The following is a 13,562-nucleotide window of genomic DNA, read 5'->3' as shown; positions in this document are numbered from 1 at the left end:
AAGGTCCTGTTGCCTTTACAGTTCAGGTTCGAAGCAAGTTCGTTTTCATAATCTCATGCATATCAAAGCTTGTTAATTTTAAGCCATTCTCAATGTAGTTAAGTGTGAAGCAGCTTCAAATCCAAGATTGATGTTTGTTAATTAAGCTGTATATTGGCATGCCTAAGCGGACTAAGGCTTTTTGCTTACAGGAGCATGCCTTGGCCTTGCCATGGCTGACTCCTGCCTTTCATGCCTGCCCCTGTGGTGTGACCTGGCCCTTATGATGATAAATTTAAAAAAAAAAAAAAAAAAAAACTAAGGACTTGTGTTGGATTTGGCACTGTGTTAACAATTGACATAGACACAAAAAGGCAAGTCAGGAGAGTAAGATAAGGAAGTAGTGGTGGATAGAAATGGGATTATTGAATCCATTTTCAAATTTAGTGCTGTGACCAGTCTATACAAAATTAAGGTTATAATTTATTTAAATTTTAAGTAATTCAAATAATGGAAAGGGTTCTTTAAAATAGTTGGAGCTTTATTTAGATCTGAAAAATTGCTTTCTTTGTCATTCTAGCTGTGGCATAAGTTAGCAAGGACATGATGATTGGGAAATTAGTGGCTTCTTATGTTCATCTATGTGATGTTAAAAACATGCACTTTTGAAGTTTGTTCTTGAAATGTTTTTTTCTTGGAAAGGTGCTCATATTCTCACAACCATAAGGCCTCGTGATATCTACGTAGTGCTAGGTTTGACACCTCTAGCTAGCATCTTGGGGTCACCCCTAAGTGATTCCTCTATGTAATAACTTCGTGTGTGTGGGACTGGAGGACTACACATACCTGAGGGAATGGTCAGGTGCTAGAACAACTCTAGATACCCTAGTTTCTAATATATATATAATGAGTTCAAGTTACACATGGTATAATTTCACAGAAGTTAAAACCTTTTTTAATTGTATTTTCATAAGATCTAATGGTGAAAAACACACAAATGCTATGTCATCGATATTCTGTCTAAAAACCAATGAGTTACTTGCCCCCACATTAATTTCTCTAAATTCAATGCTTTTCTCTTCTTCTTCTTCAGCTTCTCTCTCATATTTTATCCCTGTAAAACTTCCGGTTTAGCAAGCCTACAGATGCGGTGGCAATTCCAATGAGCAATTTTTCACTACAGTAGAACATGAGCAATTTCTTTACTCTAATTTTTCACACCACACTATCTTCATTTTCCTATAATTCCTTATGCACAAAAGAATAGTATATTTCCCACCTCAACTGATCTCCATGGCAATTGGAAAACACCAAAAATTAGTCCAAAACTTATATACTTGGATAACACTCCCAAATCAATATCTCTCTTCCTGGGTAAGGTTTGTGTCTTTAAAAAATACTCTTATCTGCATAAAAAGAACGAAAGAGTGAGCCACTTGATTTGCTTCTCCCCTTTCTCTTTATATCAAAAAGATTTGCAGAGATGGAACAAGGACTTCAGTTCATATGCACTTCCCACTGCTCGCTGCTAAAATTGATAACAAGATGGAACAAGTATGAACTCTGTTGCCAAATATAACTGCAGATGAACCAGTTCATCAAGACCAATGCCTTCAATTTCAATACGAGGCTGTAGACCATGTCGTTTGGGTGGGCTAAACATGGGAAATTGATTATATAAAGGATCATAGCTTTTACGATTTAGATGGTATCAGTTTGATCAAATAGTCTTAATGGTCTGATCTGTGAAATATTTTTCCTTTTACGTCTCTAATTAACTCAGTACGTCTTGTGTTATGGTTTTTTATATGGTCAAAATAAGATGTTAAGTTATTTTCTTTCCTTTTCTTTTCACTCAGTAATCAAATTATCAAAGAAATTTCTGTTTTGACCTGTGGCTGTAGATTTTGCAATTTTTTTATTGTCTAAAATGTTAAGATTATTGTAAATGAATAAAGGGGGGAGAGAGAGAGAGAGAGAGAGAGAGAGAGAGAGAGAGAGAATATTTAATTAAATAGGTGAGTTGGAAAGTAATAAATATTTAATGATAACATGGCCACTAATATCTTTCTACCATTAGATTTATTATAAATCAATGGTTACAAAAGGTGCAACTCATACAAAGTTACACTAGATGTAACTTGAACCCATCTCTCTCTCTCTCTCTCTCTCTCTATGTGTGTGTGTGTGTGTGTGTGTGTGTGTGTGTATTTTGGTATAAATTATATTAAGCCTGTTTTTTAAACCATGATATGTAGAAACACTACATTCATATGCCTATTTTAACCTAAAAATGAGTTAATATGCATATTAAATGCAGCATAGAAACAACGCCCTTGAGCTCATTACTCAACCTGATTAATGCAATATTTTCAATTGAGCCACAAGTTATTTCTTTTGTCTTACCATGGCGTGAATTAGCATGTCAATTTTCTACCTTATCTAATTTTCTTGGAACACTAGGAGATTAAACTATAGTAAACATGGCTTTTCTGAAGTTCAAGATTTGATCATTAAAGGTCAGCTTAAAGCAATCAATTTGGGAACTGATTGGAAAGAAAAAAAGTAATGCGGTGTATTTCTTGTTTCCAAAGTTGAAGGTGATTAATCATAAGAAACATTGTGTACATGCCAAACAGTAATGTGTCAAGATCAAATTGGCTTTGTTGTTGCCAATGCAATAGCTAATCTTTTTCATATTTGGCCTACATTTTCGAAAACCAGTTTTTCTTTTGGTTTGCAGATGAAGCTAAGGCACTGCGCCCAGAGAGCATATTAAATATCAAATATGGCATTTCGGGTGATAGAACCACTGGAGCACACCCACCTGTGGCTGTAGAATCTCCTGGACCTGAGGGTGCTAGACAGGACTTGATCTTCAGGAGTTCTCTTGTTTTGCAGAGACCCGTGCTTGACCCATGTCTGGCTGTTGGTTTTCTTCCTCTGCCTTCTGGTGGCCTTAGAGTTGGGCAACTTGTTAGCATGGAATGGAGGATTGAAAGGTTAAAAGACTTTGAGGAGAATGAAGTTTCTAAACACAATGTAAGTCAAGAAATGGTCCATAATTTGTCGTCAATGTATATGAGCAAGCTAAAACCTAGGATTTTAGAGCATCACTCTTTTCCTATCAAATAAAGTTTTTCTTTTTTGTTTATATAGATGTAGCGTACGTTATATGAATTACACTATATTGAAGCAATCTCTTTCATGGACTATTTCACCAATGTTTTTTTTTTGCTTTTGTTTTTCAACAAAGAGTAGGATCTTATGATCCTTGATCTGACCTTGGTAGGATCCTGTTTTTAATGACCTATTTGTCCTTTGTTGACAAATTTCTAGTGTTGTAGTAGGTCTTGAACTTGAATCATCTCATTTAGCATAGCATAGATTTTTGCCCTAGTTTAGTAACATGTTTTTTTAGCATGACATAATTCTTTAACTAGTTTAACAATATGAATATTTTTTCCAGAATTTTTCTTTTTCTATATTTGAATCCTCTGAAAGGCTAATAAAAGAAAGAATTATTACTTGGAGATTATGTTTTCATTCTTTAAGATCTAAATAAGAAAAGGGAAGGGGGGGAGGGGAACCCTATCCTCAACTAAGCTTAGCTCTACTCGGCTTGGTTGAGTTGAGTTTTTCAATTTTAGAAGTCAGAAGAGCAGAGGATTCCAATTTAATATCTATATCCTTCGTATTATAGTTTATGCATATTTTGTCTGATTTCTTCCCCACTGCCATTTTTGGATAGAGGAAATGTCAGTTAAGATCTGAAAATACTTTAGGCTGCTATAACTGAAATATGAACGTTAAATTTTCAAACTCTGTAACCCCTTCACATGCTTTAAGTTTATGTTTTTTGTTTGTACAACAGAATGAGGTGTTATATGAAGTCGGTGCAAATTCAGATAATTGGATGCTTGCTGGGAGGAAAAGAGGGCATGTTTCTCTCTCCACAAAGCAAGGTTGCCAAACTACTTTTGCCACTTACAAGATTTTGTTGTTATTATTATTTTTATATTGGTAAAAACAAGAATACCTGGAAGCTTATGTCTTAACATATATGGTTTTACATGACTCATTTCTGTAGCAACTTGATCATTTTTTTACCATGACAGGTTCAAGGATAGTTATCTCAATATTATGCATGCCGCTGGTGGCAGGCTATGTTCGTCCCCCACAACTTGGACTGCCAGAAGTCGATGAGACAAATATAAGTTGCAATCCTGCTGGGCCCCACCTGGTTTGTGTCTTGCCTCCAGCTCTCAGCTCCTCCTTCTGCATTCCGGCATGATTACTTACCTCCTGAATTTCAGTTACTTTATCCCAGGTCATTATAGTTTTACACACCGTATGGTTGGACAAGTTTTTCTTTTTAATAAAAAATGGCAGATATAGAGATAATAGGAGGTTCTCGATTTTGATTATCTAGATAATTGTAAATCTGTACTTGTTGAGTTTGTTGGAAAATCCGGAAAAGTTAGTTTAATTTAGTTTGGCTTAGGTAATTCTTTGGGTGTTCTGAACATTGGCTCTTATGTGACATCCCTACTCTTGTACATTGGAATTTATACTTTCTTTCCATGTACAATACACTGTAGAGATGAACAAAGACAAATTTCTTCAAATTTTTAGTCGGTTCTTGTAAAGAGTAAATTCAGGAGTGTAATATGATGGTTGTGCCCCACACCTTATTGAAAGTTATTTATTGTTTGATCTAATGCATGATTTGATATGGTTGAGCCTGTGCAAAATTCCCATTTTCCTTTTTCTTTTTCCTTATATTGAAGGAGGTGTACAGAGAGGATATCTCAATAGATTTTTGGCAAAGAATTTCGTACAAAAATTAAAACAAATCTCTTTTTATTTGTAGCTTAAGACTGGTGTTACATTATACGCTCTAATTACAGAATGTTTTTTTTCGTTCTTATTTTAAACTTTGGTTAGTTTATAAAGTGAGGGAGAGAGGGGGAGGGGGTGGGGGGGTGTGTGTTACAGGCTGCAATTTTGTTATTTTTTTATTTTTTTTGAACGAGATACATCTGGTATAAGCTGTGCATGAAGGAAACTACGATGTTCCTCTATCCAATTACAAACTTTTAAATTTCTAGCCAATAGGAGGGCTGCCAATGCCATATTTCCTTTTGTCCTGGTGTGACTAATCTTCCAAGAACAAAAGGATTTGAGAGCTTGCCTAGCGTCATGGATCAGGTTACCTAGCCATGAGGTGTCCTCCGCGTTCGCTAGTTGTGCCATTAAGTTAATATGCTACAATTGGTAAAGTAGTAAGTGGAATACTCTTAGTGGAATTTTATTACATTTTGCCAGAACAAAGGTACTAACACGTTGTTGTTCCCCCTAATTTGAAGGCCTAGCCGCCTGTATACACCAACTTGGACTCCAATTATCACTGATGCTCTGAACCGCTTCTAAAGCTTAATCTTAAATCAAGGTGCTCATTTTGTGTATCAATTGACGTAGTAGTCTCTTAGTCTAATGCTATTGACGCAACAGATCTGATATGTGTGCAGCTATGAGCCCTATGATGCCTATGTTAGCTGCGAAAGAGCATTCTTGCTGCTGCTGCCAAGTACTTTGGTTTAACGGCTAAATTAGCCAAATACCACTTTTGGCCGAGATATTTGGTGTTTTGTAATTATTTGTGAAATATTTAGTAATTTATCACATTTTTGAAACTCAAGTTTATAAAACTTGAGTTTGACATGTAACTCAAGTTCTATAAAAATATGCTACGGTGGCACCCACTGATATGGACTATTTTAATTAAAAAAGGCAACATGGAACTCAAGTTTGTGAAACTCGGGTACCTTGTAATATGAAACTTGAGCTCTATAAGCTCAAGTAATGAGTACTTGAGCTCTAGAAGCTCGAGTAATGAGTAAAATGTGATCTTTTGTTGGACTAAACACGTGAAGGAGCAAATATATATATATATATATATATATATATATATCTTCACAAAGTACAACACTTAGAGCATTCACAGCAGTGGAGCTAAAAATTTAGCTATTTAACTTCAACAAAAGTTACTTTATGTATTTTATCTACACATATGCTGCAGCAGTGGATCTATTTTAACTTTCAATATAATAAAATAATATAAATATCACAATAAAATAATATATCAACTACAATAAAATAATATATTCACTACAATAAACAACAATCACAACCACTCGCAACCGCTACCGCTGTCGCCATTGCCGCCGCCACAGACTCTTCAACCGCCAACGCCACCACCGCCGTCATCGACTCTTCCACCGCTACCGCCACATGATAGCAAATAATCATCTAGTGTTAACACGTGATTTTTTTAACCCCAAATTATACTTATACATTTTTTTTTTACTAAAACAATTTCTCAATCATCATGATAGCAAATAAGAAACTAGAGTAACAATAATATTTTGTTTTAACCCCAAATTATATATATACAAATTTATCTTTTGACTAAAAAAAATTTCTCAATCGTCATGATAGCAGCCTATTATCATCTCAATTGTCCGAAAGTAATCTTGGAACAATGTGAACTATGAAATGGAGGGATTTTATAAGAAAACATATAAAATAAAACACATATTATAACTAGAACAATGTAATCCATAGATTACTCACATACATAACTCAAACCAAATTACAATAAAACTCACACGCTCGCACAAGTTCCTATGACTCATGCTTCTCAACATATAAAAAAAGAAGTTCTTACGACTCGCCTTGCAATTGCCATAAATGTTCAATGAGGTCCACCTGGAGTTGAAAATGAATTTCTTGATCTCTAATGCGTCCATACCTCTCAATGTATGACATAAATCCATCACTTTGTTCACGTAACACTTGCATAGGAAGATTATCCACTCCATCAATTTGTTCATAATCCAAGTCTACCACTTCATTATCATCCTGCTCATCTTCAACAATCATGTTATGGAGAATTACGCACGCTTTCACGATCTTTTTGGAGTGTTTCAAGATGGAAAAATCGTGCAGGTCCACGGACAATTGCGAAACGTGCTTGAAGCACTCCAAATGCACACTCAACATCCTTCCTACATACCTCTTTGGCTGCTGCAAATAACTTTCGCTTATGTCCTTAAGGAGATGGGATTGTTTTCACAAATGTTGCCCACTTTGGATATATACCATCAGCAAGGTAATATCCCATTGTGTAGTCATGACCATTGATTGAATAATGTATTGCAGGAGTACGTCCTTCAGCAAGTTCATTAAATACATGAGACCGCTCTAATACATTAATATCATTATTTGACTCAGGTAACCCAAAAAATGCATGATATATCCAAAGATCATATGATGCTACTGCCTCTAAAATAATAGTAGGCTCACGAATATGACCACAATATTGACCTTTCTATACAGATGGCAATTTTTCCACTTTCAATGCATGCAATTCAATTGAACCTAACATACCTAGAAAACCTCGGCGTTTGCCATAAGCTAACAGTCTAGCAATGTCTTTATTGTTTGGCTTTCTCAAGTATTCCTTAGAGAAAACATCAATTACCGTAGTAACAAATTTTTTCAAACTTTCTAATGCAGTAGTTTCTCCAATCTGTACATATTCATCTATCAAATCACCCAATACTCCATACACAAGCATTCTAAGTGCAGCAGTTATCTTTTGTAATGAAGATAAACCAAGTTTGTTGGCACTATTTTTTTTTTTTGGATAAAGTAAGAGTCATGAGCTTCTACCTTAGATTGAATATGGAGAAAAAGAGAACACTTCATCTGAAATCTCCTACAAAATAAAGTGGGTGGATATATTGGTACGGGAGCAAAATAATCTAGAAAAAACCTCTCATGGCCTACCAAATGATTACGTCGGATAGAGTGACGACGTTTAGGTTGTGATGTTTCCATAACAAGTTTTTCGATTATCTCATTCTCATCTAAGTCATCAAATAGCAACTTGCACAACAAAGAGCGATTCATGGATGCAACCTTCAAGACAATCGGAAAGCAATTATTACTATAGATACAAGATTAAAGTCAAGTGAATGCTCTTAGACTTATAGAAAGCCTAGCCGTAGCAATTTAGCTGAAGTGTAGTAGTAATCAATTGTTGCAATAGTTGTAGCATCTGTCCAATGGACTCTCAACCACTACCACTGTTTATTGTAGATTTTCTTGATGTTCATGACCTATTTGATAACATTTACTTCCCTTGATGATCACGACCCATATATTGGTCCAGCTCATTACTTCCCAACATGACCAACTCATTTTTCTCTCTTACACACCTGATTTAGTGATTTATTTTTTTCTTTTGTTCCAACAGCTATTGTCTTACTTCTACTTGTCCTACACGCACATGGGAGACAAAACAAGACTAATGTGGTGTTTGGTACAGGAGAATCTACATTACTCCTAGCATCTAGATTTCTAGGAATGTGATTCCCTGCAATCTGGATGCCTAGGAATGTAGTTATTCCTATGTTTGGTTTCATTAGGAATTTCTTAAGATTCTTAGGAATGTGAAATGATAATATTTGGATTATTCGTAGGAATCTTAAATGAATTATTTATTTTTCCCATTTTATGAATGTGAACTATCAAGTCCTTAAAAAAAAAAAAATCTTTCTCTAAATAAATAATGAAAAAAAATATATAAACTATTAATTATGACAAATTCATTAAAACTGTAGTCTAACATTTTAAAATGACAAGTACAATACGAAAATAACTATTTAAATTCTCAAATGCTTTATTCTTAATAATAATTTTTAAAAGAGCTTAATTCATAACAAAACAACTTGACAACGTTTAGGTCTATAAGACAAAAGAAAAGATATTGATGATTTGTTTTATATTTTATTTTAATTGCTTAAACGATAAGGAAAAATGGTTAAAATTGTCAATTTATAAAAAATACAATTTCCTACTAAGAGGGGTTTAAAAGGGGAATCCAAATTCTCTTAGCATCTGATTCCCTAATGTAATTTGCAACCAAACATTGGAATCTTTAAACATTCCTAAGAATCTTAAAATATTACCCAATACCAAACACCACGTAAAAGATTGGCCTGTTTCAATTGCTCTTGTCTCACTTTTACATGTTCAAATTTTTAAAGAACTTGATCTTCAAAAGCTCAAGTTTTATATTACAAGGGACCTGAGTTTTTTAAACTTGGGTTCCATGTGGACTTTCAAATTATAAAATGCCAGATCAACTTCTACCATGGTGTCACTTTTTTTAGAACTCGATTTTCATAAACTCGAGTTCTATGTAAAACTCGATTTTCATAAACTCGAGTTCTATGTAAAACTCGTGTTTCATGAACTCAAGTTTCAAAACAATGGTAGAACGTTGATTATTTTAGCAAAAAGTAATATTTGCCATTTTGGCAACAACCTAGAAAGTTGGAGATCCAAATTATGAGAATTAGAAAGTTGGAGTACATTTTGGAATACAATGGACTTGGATTATAGAATTAGAGGGATTTAATAATTTTAATCGCTTATATTCAATTTCTGTTGGCTTAATTTGGTAAATATAAAGAGAAATGAGTTTCTACATTAAAATAGTTTCAAAGAGCTAGAATTGTGGATCCGATCTGTAGGAAGAAAAATAGTGTGTACATTTGTTATATAAAATTAACTTGGATATGGAAGAACAGAACTGATTTTATTCAAATGGCTATTGGAAACTCACTACAGTACTTCATATTAAATAGTACATGTTACTGCTGCTATCTGTATTTGTTCTGGTAGGAACCGCAGATTTAAGATATGTACCGGCTTTTTTTAATGCCTACATTAGTAATGTAGCAAAAGTTGATTCAAAGTGAACGAAAGTTAATAAATTTTCAATTTGAGAAAATTTTAAAGATTAAAATGCATTTTAAATCCTCTAAAGTTTGGGGTCTCTTTTAAATTGGTCCCCTAAGTACGAAAACTTACCATTTACACTCTAAACTATGAGATTGATTTTAATGAAAAAGTAATGCTATAGATACAAACTATTTTATAACATTTAAATAGTTATTGTAAGTAAAAATATGATGTTAGTGATGAACCCATATTAGAATTAGTAAGAATTCGTTATATCAGCAGTTTGTAAAAATGTTGTAAAATAATTCGTATATGTAGTATTACTCTTCAATGAAAACTGTTTGTCAGCATTCTTCAATGCTAGTAGTTAATTAACTAAAAACGATGTCTTTTTTTTTTTTTGTTTCCTATTCTTCTATCAGAAACAACATTTTTGAGTGGGTGAAGTGGTTAACATTAAGATTTGAACAATTGTTGATGGATGGGATAAATTGATATTGTTGTAAATGCTGGCCCAAGGCCTCTAAATTGATATTGTTGTAAATGTTGGCCCAAGGCTTCTATTACAAAAAGCTCCATCCGAACCACCCCTTTATAAGAAGGCCTCACCTCCTATTATAAAAATGGTTCAAAATTTTATGATAATAATTAGATTTTTTTTTATAAAAAATAAAAATGGTTTTGCATTATTTTTCCCACCTTTAACAACGTCTCCATAATATTAGATTAATTAGTAGAAACTCGACTCAATTAAAATCCTCAAATGTTTGGAAAAAACAATTGTTATAAATATGCCAAATCGTCAATGATGATTAATTTTCTCTAACAATGTAAGACTTTAATATTTGTAAACCAATATCTTATGTGGTAGATTATCAACATTAGCAACCTAAACTTCTACATAATTGCACACAATGTAGTCTTTATTTCAATTTTACCACCAAAATCAAAATTAAAAATTAGATTACAATTTGCATTGTCTTCTGTCCAAGATAAAGTAAACTTCATTTAAAAAAAAAAAAATCATCTCTTTTTATTAAATTTTATACTAGAACTATGATATTTGATTTTTTTTTTCTTTTTAAAATATTTATATTTTTTCCTTTTATTATCTTTCCATTGTCTTCATACAAGGAGATAAGAGAAAATAATATTTCTATTATTTTTCGCTTTATGTTACATTATATTTTTGAAAATTAAATCTTCATTATAAAATTAAAATTTATTATTTCCCAATTAAATGAAAAAAAAAAAAAAAAAAAAAAACCTCCCATTTGAGTTATCTTTCTAGCTTTATTTCAGGATTGGCTTGTGTCTGGTTACATGGTATTAAGGGTTAAATATAATATGTGAAGCTATTCAGACAACAAGGGTCCCATGGTCTAGTGGTCAGGACATTGGACTCTGAATCCAGTAACCCGAGTTCAAATCTCGGTGGGACCTTTTTTTTCCCAGAGTTTTGAACTTCTTATATTATCACCGCCCCGTCTGCAACTCCTCCCAAAAAAATTCCAATTTAGATTTTTAACAAAACAGTTAATAAAATAGTCCACCTTGTCTCCAACATCATATATAATGTGTTCTACATTTCTGGATTTTTATTTTTTATTTTTAACACCACATTTTTTGATTTCAATTGAAGCTCTATTTGTCGAAATATTACTTATGCTAGCTACTATGAAATGCAAATCCAATGCTTTCCAACTCGTTAAATTAAGAAGCTCATCCAGTTCATAACCCAAAAAATCAAATTGCCTGCATTTTCCACAGATCATCAAGAAATCTTGGGGAACTTAACATCCCTGTCAAAGAAAATCTGTCAATATAAACCATTGGTAGTTAAGAAAATTGAGCAATTGTGAAGACAACCTAATGTTAGGTAGGCTTGTTCTTATAGATGGTTTTCTCAAGTAGTTATGTTAGGGATACAACATTTTTTACCATTTAATAAGATGGTAAGTTGTAATTGAAGAAACTTTACTGATATATAAGTTTATAATTACTGACACTAATTTTATTGTACATCAATCACAACTGGTTACCATTAAAAGTTTTGAAAAAAAATTGAAAAATATTCTGTATCCTAAATTGTTTAGGAAGATTGAAGATTTTGATAGCATGAATCATGGTTCCATGTCGTCATTGCCAGTTTTTCTACTTCCACTTTTTGCGGCAGCTGTGTGGCCTTTTTATTTGTAAATGTACTTGAGTCTTACTCTTGCCACAACATTACTTCATTTAAAAAAAAAGAATTGTCACATATAAAGCCAAAGAAGATTTGATTCCAGTTATTTCGAATATCACAAAGCTATCTACTTTCTGCTGGCCCAAAAAAGCAAAAACCACAAAGCTATCCATAAAATATTGCTATTTCACCATATGGTCATATACTCATATTATTTGTTTATGACTTGGGGAAGACATTATCATACTAAATTATCTTTTACTTCTTGTTGTTTTATTTATGATTACTTGTTGAAGTTTACTGCTCTTATTTTCATGGAACAAACAACAATGCCATGTTATTTTGTTGGTCTGCTAGAAAGATTTTCACTATGCTTAACCTAACAAAATAGTGCCTCTACTTGCCCTGCTAGTTAGCATCTCAAGACAAGGATGCTGTATCAATCTTCTTTGCCAGCAATTTGGGTTCTATAGATACGTTTAAGCCAATGGAAGAAATAGTTTGCCAACAACCAAAGTGGTGTGGAGAGAACTAAATAAGTGGATTGGAGGATAGACTTGCGCATCTCCTAGTAAAAAATGTTTTAGACATTGATAATTTTTATGCTTAGATTGAAGAGTCATTGTTTCTTAGAACAAGCTCTTCTTCACAATGTAACAGCTGTTTTTTAATCTGAATAAAATTCATAGTCTTCTCATAAAATAAAAAAGAAAAAGAAAAGTAGGGAATAGTTTCCTAGCCAATGCACAGTGGCACTAATGGGCTATATTGATATTCTCTCTCTTTTTCTTATCAGAAATTGCAGTACATATGGTCGAGTATAAAGCCAAACTGATATTTCATTATACTCATGAAAGGTAAGTCCAATTCAAAAACCAGGGAGAATCTGTACTCTTTTTTCTTTTTATCAGTAAAATCATTTTCATGGTCACTACTACTCACTACGTAGTGTTCGTTGCACTGTCGTCTGTCAACGATCTGGATGGCGACTAGATAATGACCCGACTGTACCATCAATTTGACCCTCGTTGATACCACTCTCTACAAGATTGCATCTTAAGAAAACAAAATTCTGTATGACATGATTTAGCCAATAAAAAAGGAAAAACAAGACAATACCTTAACAATAAACTTGACGTGCATATGAAAAATTGTAGTCCATGACATGATTAGCATTGAATGTACTTTTGTGTTTTTAATGTTCACATGATTTTGGAATTGCTATGGATTAATGTTCGCATGTAAGATTCAGATAATTCAACTGATAAAGTTTTTTGTCATCAAATAAGAAATTTAAAGTTCAAACCGTGCCTACACCATAAACCATATATATATATATATAGGATTTTACTAATGTGTGCCCTAAGGGCACACATTAATTTCTATTTTTGGAAAAAATTTTCTCGAGAATTGAAAAAGTAATGACAGCTTTTTCAATTCCCGAGAAAATGTTTCTAAAATAGAAAGTTAACCGGACCCATATATATATATATATATACAAATATAAGTTTAATGTTTACATTTCTATCTAAAATTGTCTAAAATCAATAAATTCTCAACAACAAAAAAAATGTAAATCCAT

General features: G+C 33.0%; 1 protein-coding gene and 1 non-coding gene across 2 annotated transcripts in view; both read left to right on the top strand.

Moving 5' to 3' along the window:
- Window positions 1-4,714, top strand: part of LOC115954712 (trafficking protein particle complex II-specific subunit 130 homolog) — a 28,843-nt gene extending 24,129 nt beyond the window's left edge. The window contains exons 19-21 of the mRNA XM_031072637.1: window positions 2,723-3,021; window positions 3,854-3,944; window positions 4,098-4,714. Of these exons, the coding sequence (XP_030928497.1) occupies window positions 2,723-3,021; window positions 3,854-3,944; window positions 4,098-4,273 (566 nt within the window). The 3' untranslated portion in view covers window positions 4,274-4,714. The remainder of the gene's footprint in view (window positions 1-2,722; window positions 3,022-3,853; window positions 3,945-4,097) is intronic.
- A 6,452-nt stretch (window positions 4,715-11,166) lies between these two features.
- Window positions 11,167-11,238, top strand: TRNAQ-CUG. Its single transcript has one exon. It is a non-coding gene; the product is annotated as a tRNA-Gln (tRNA).
- Window positions 11,239-13,562: the final 2,324 nt, after the last annotated feature.

The sequence above is a fragment of the Quercus lobata genome, chromosome 8, assembly GCF_001633185.2.
Source record: "Quercus lobata isolate SW786 chromosome 8, ValleyOak3.0 Primary Assembly, whole genome shotgun sequence".
Lineage (NCBI taxonomy): Eukaryota > Viridiplantae > Streptophyta > Magnoliopsida > Fagales > Fagaceae > Quercus > Quercus lobata.
Note: the sequence above shows the minus strand (reverse complement) of the source record. Positions and strands in the feature narration are given on the sequence as shown.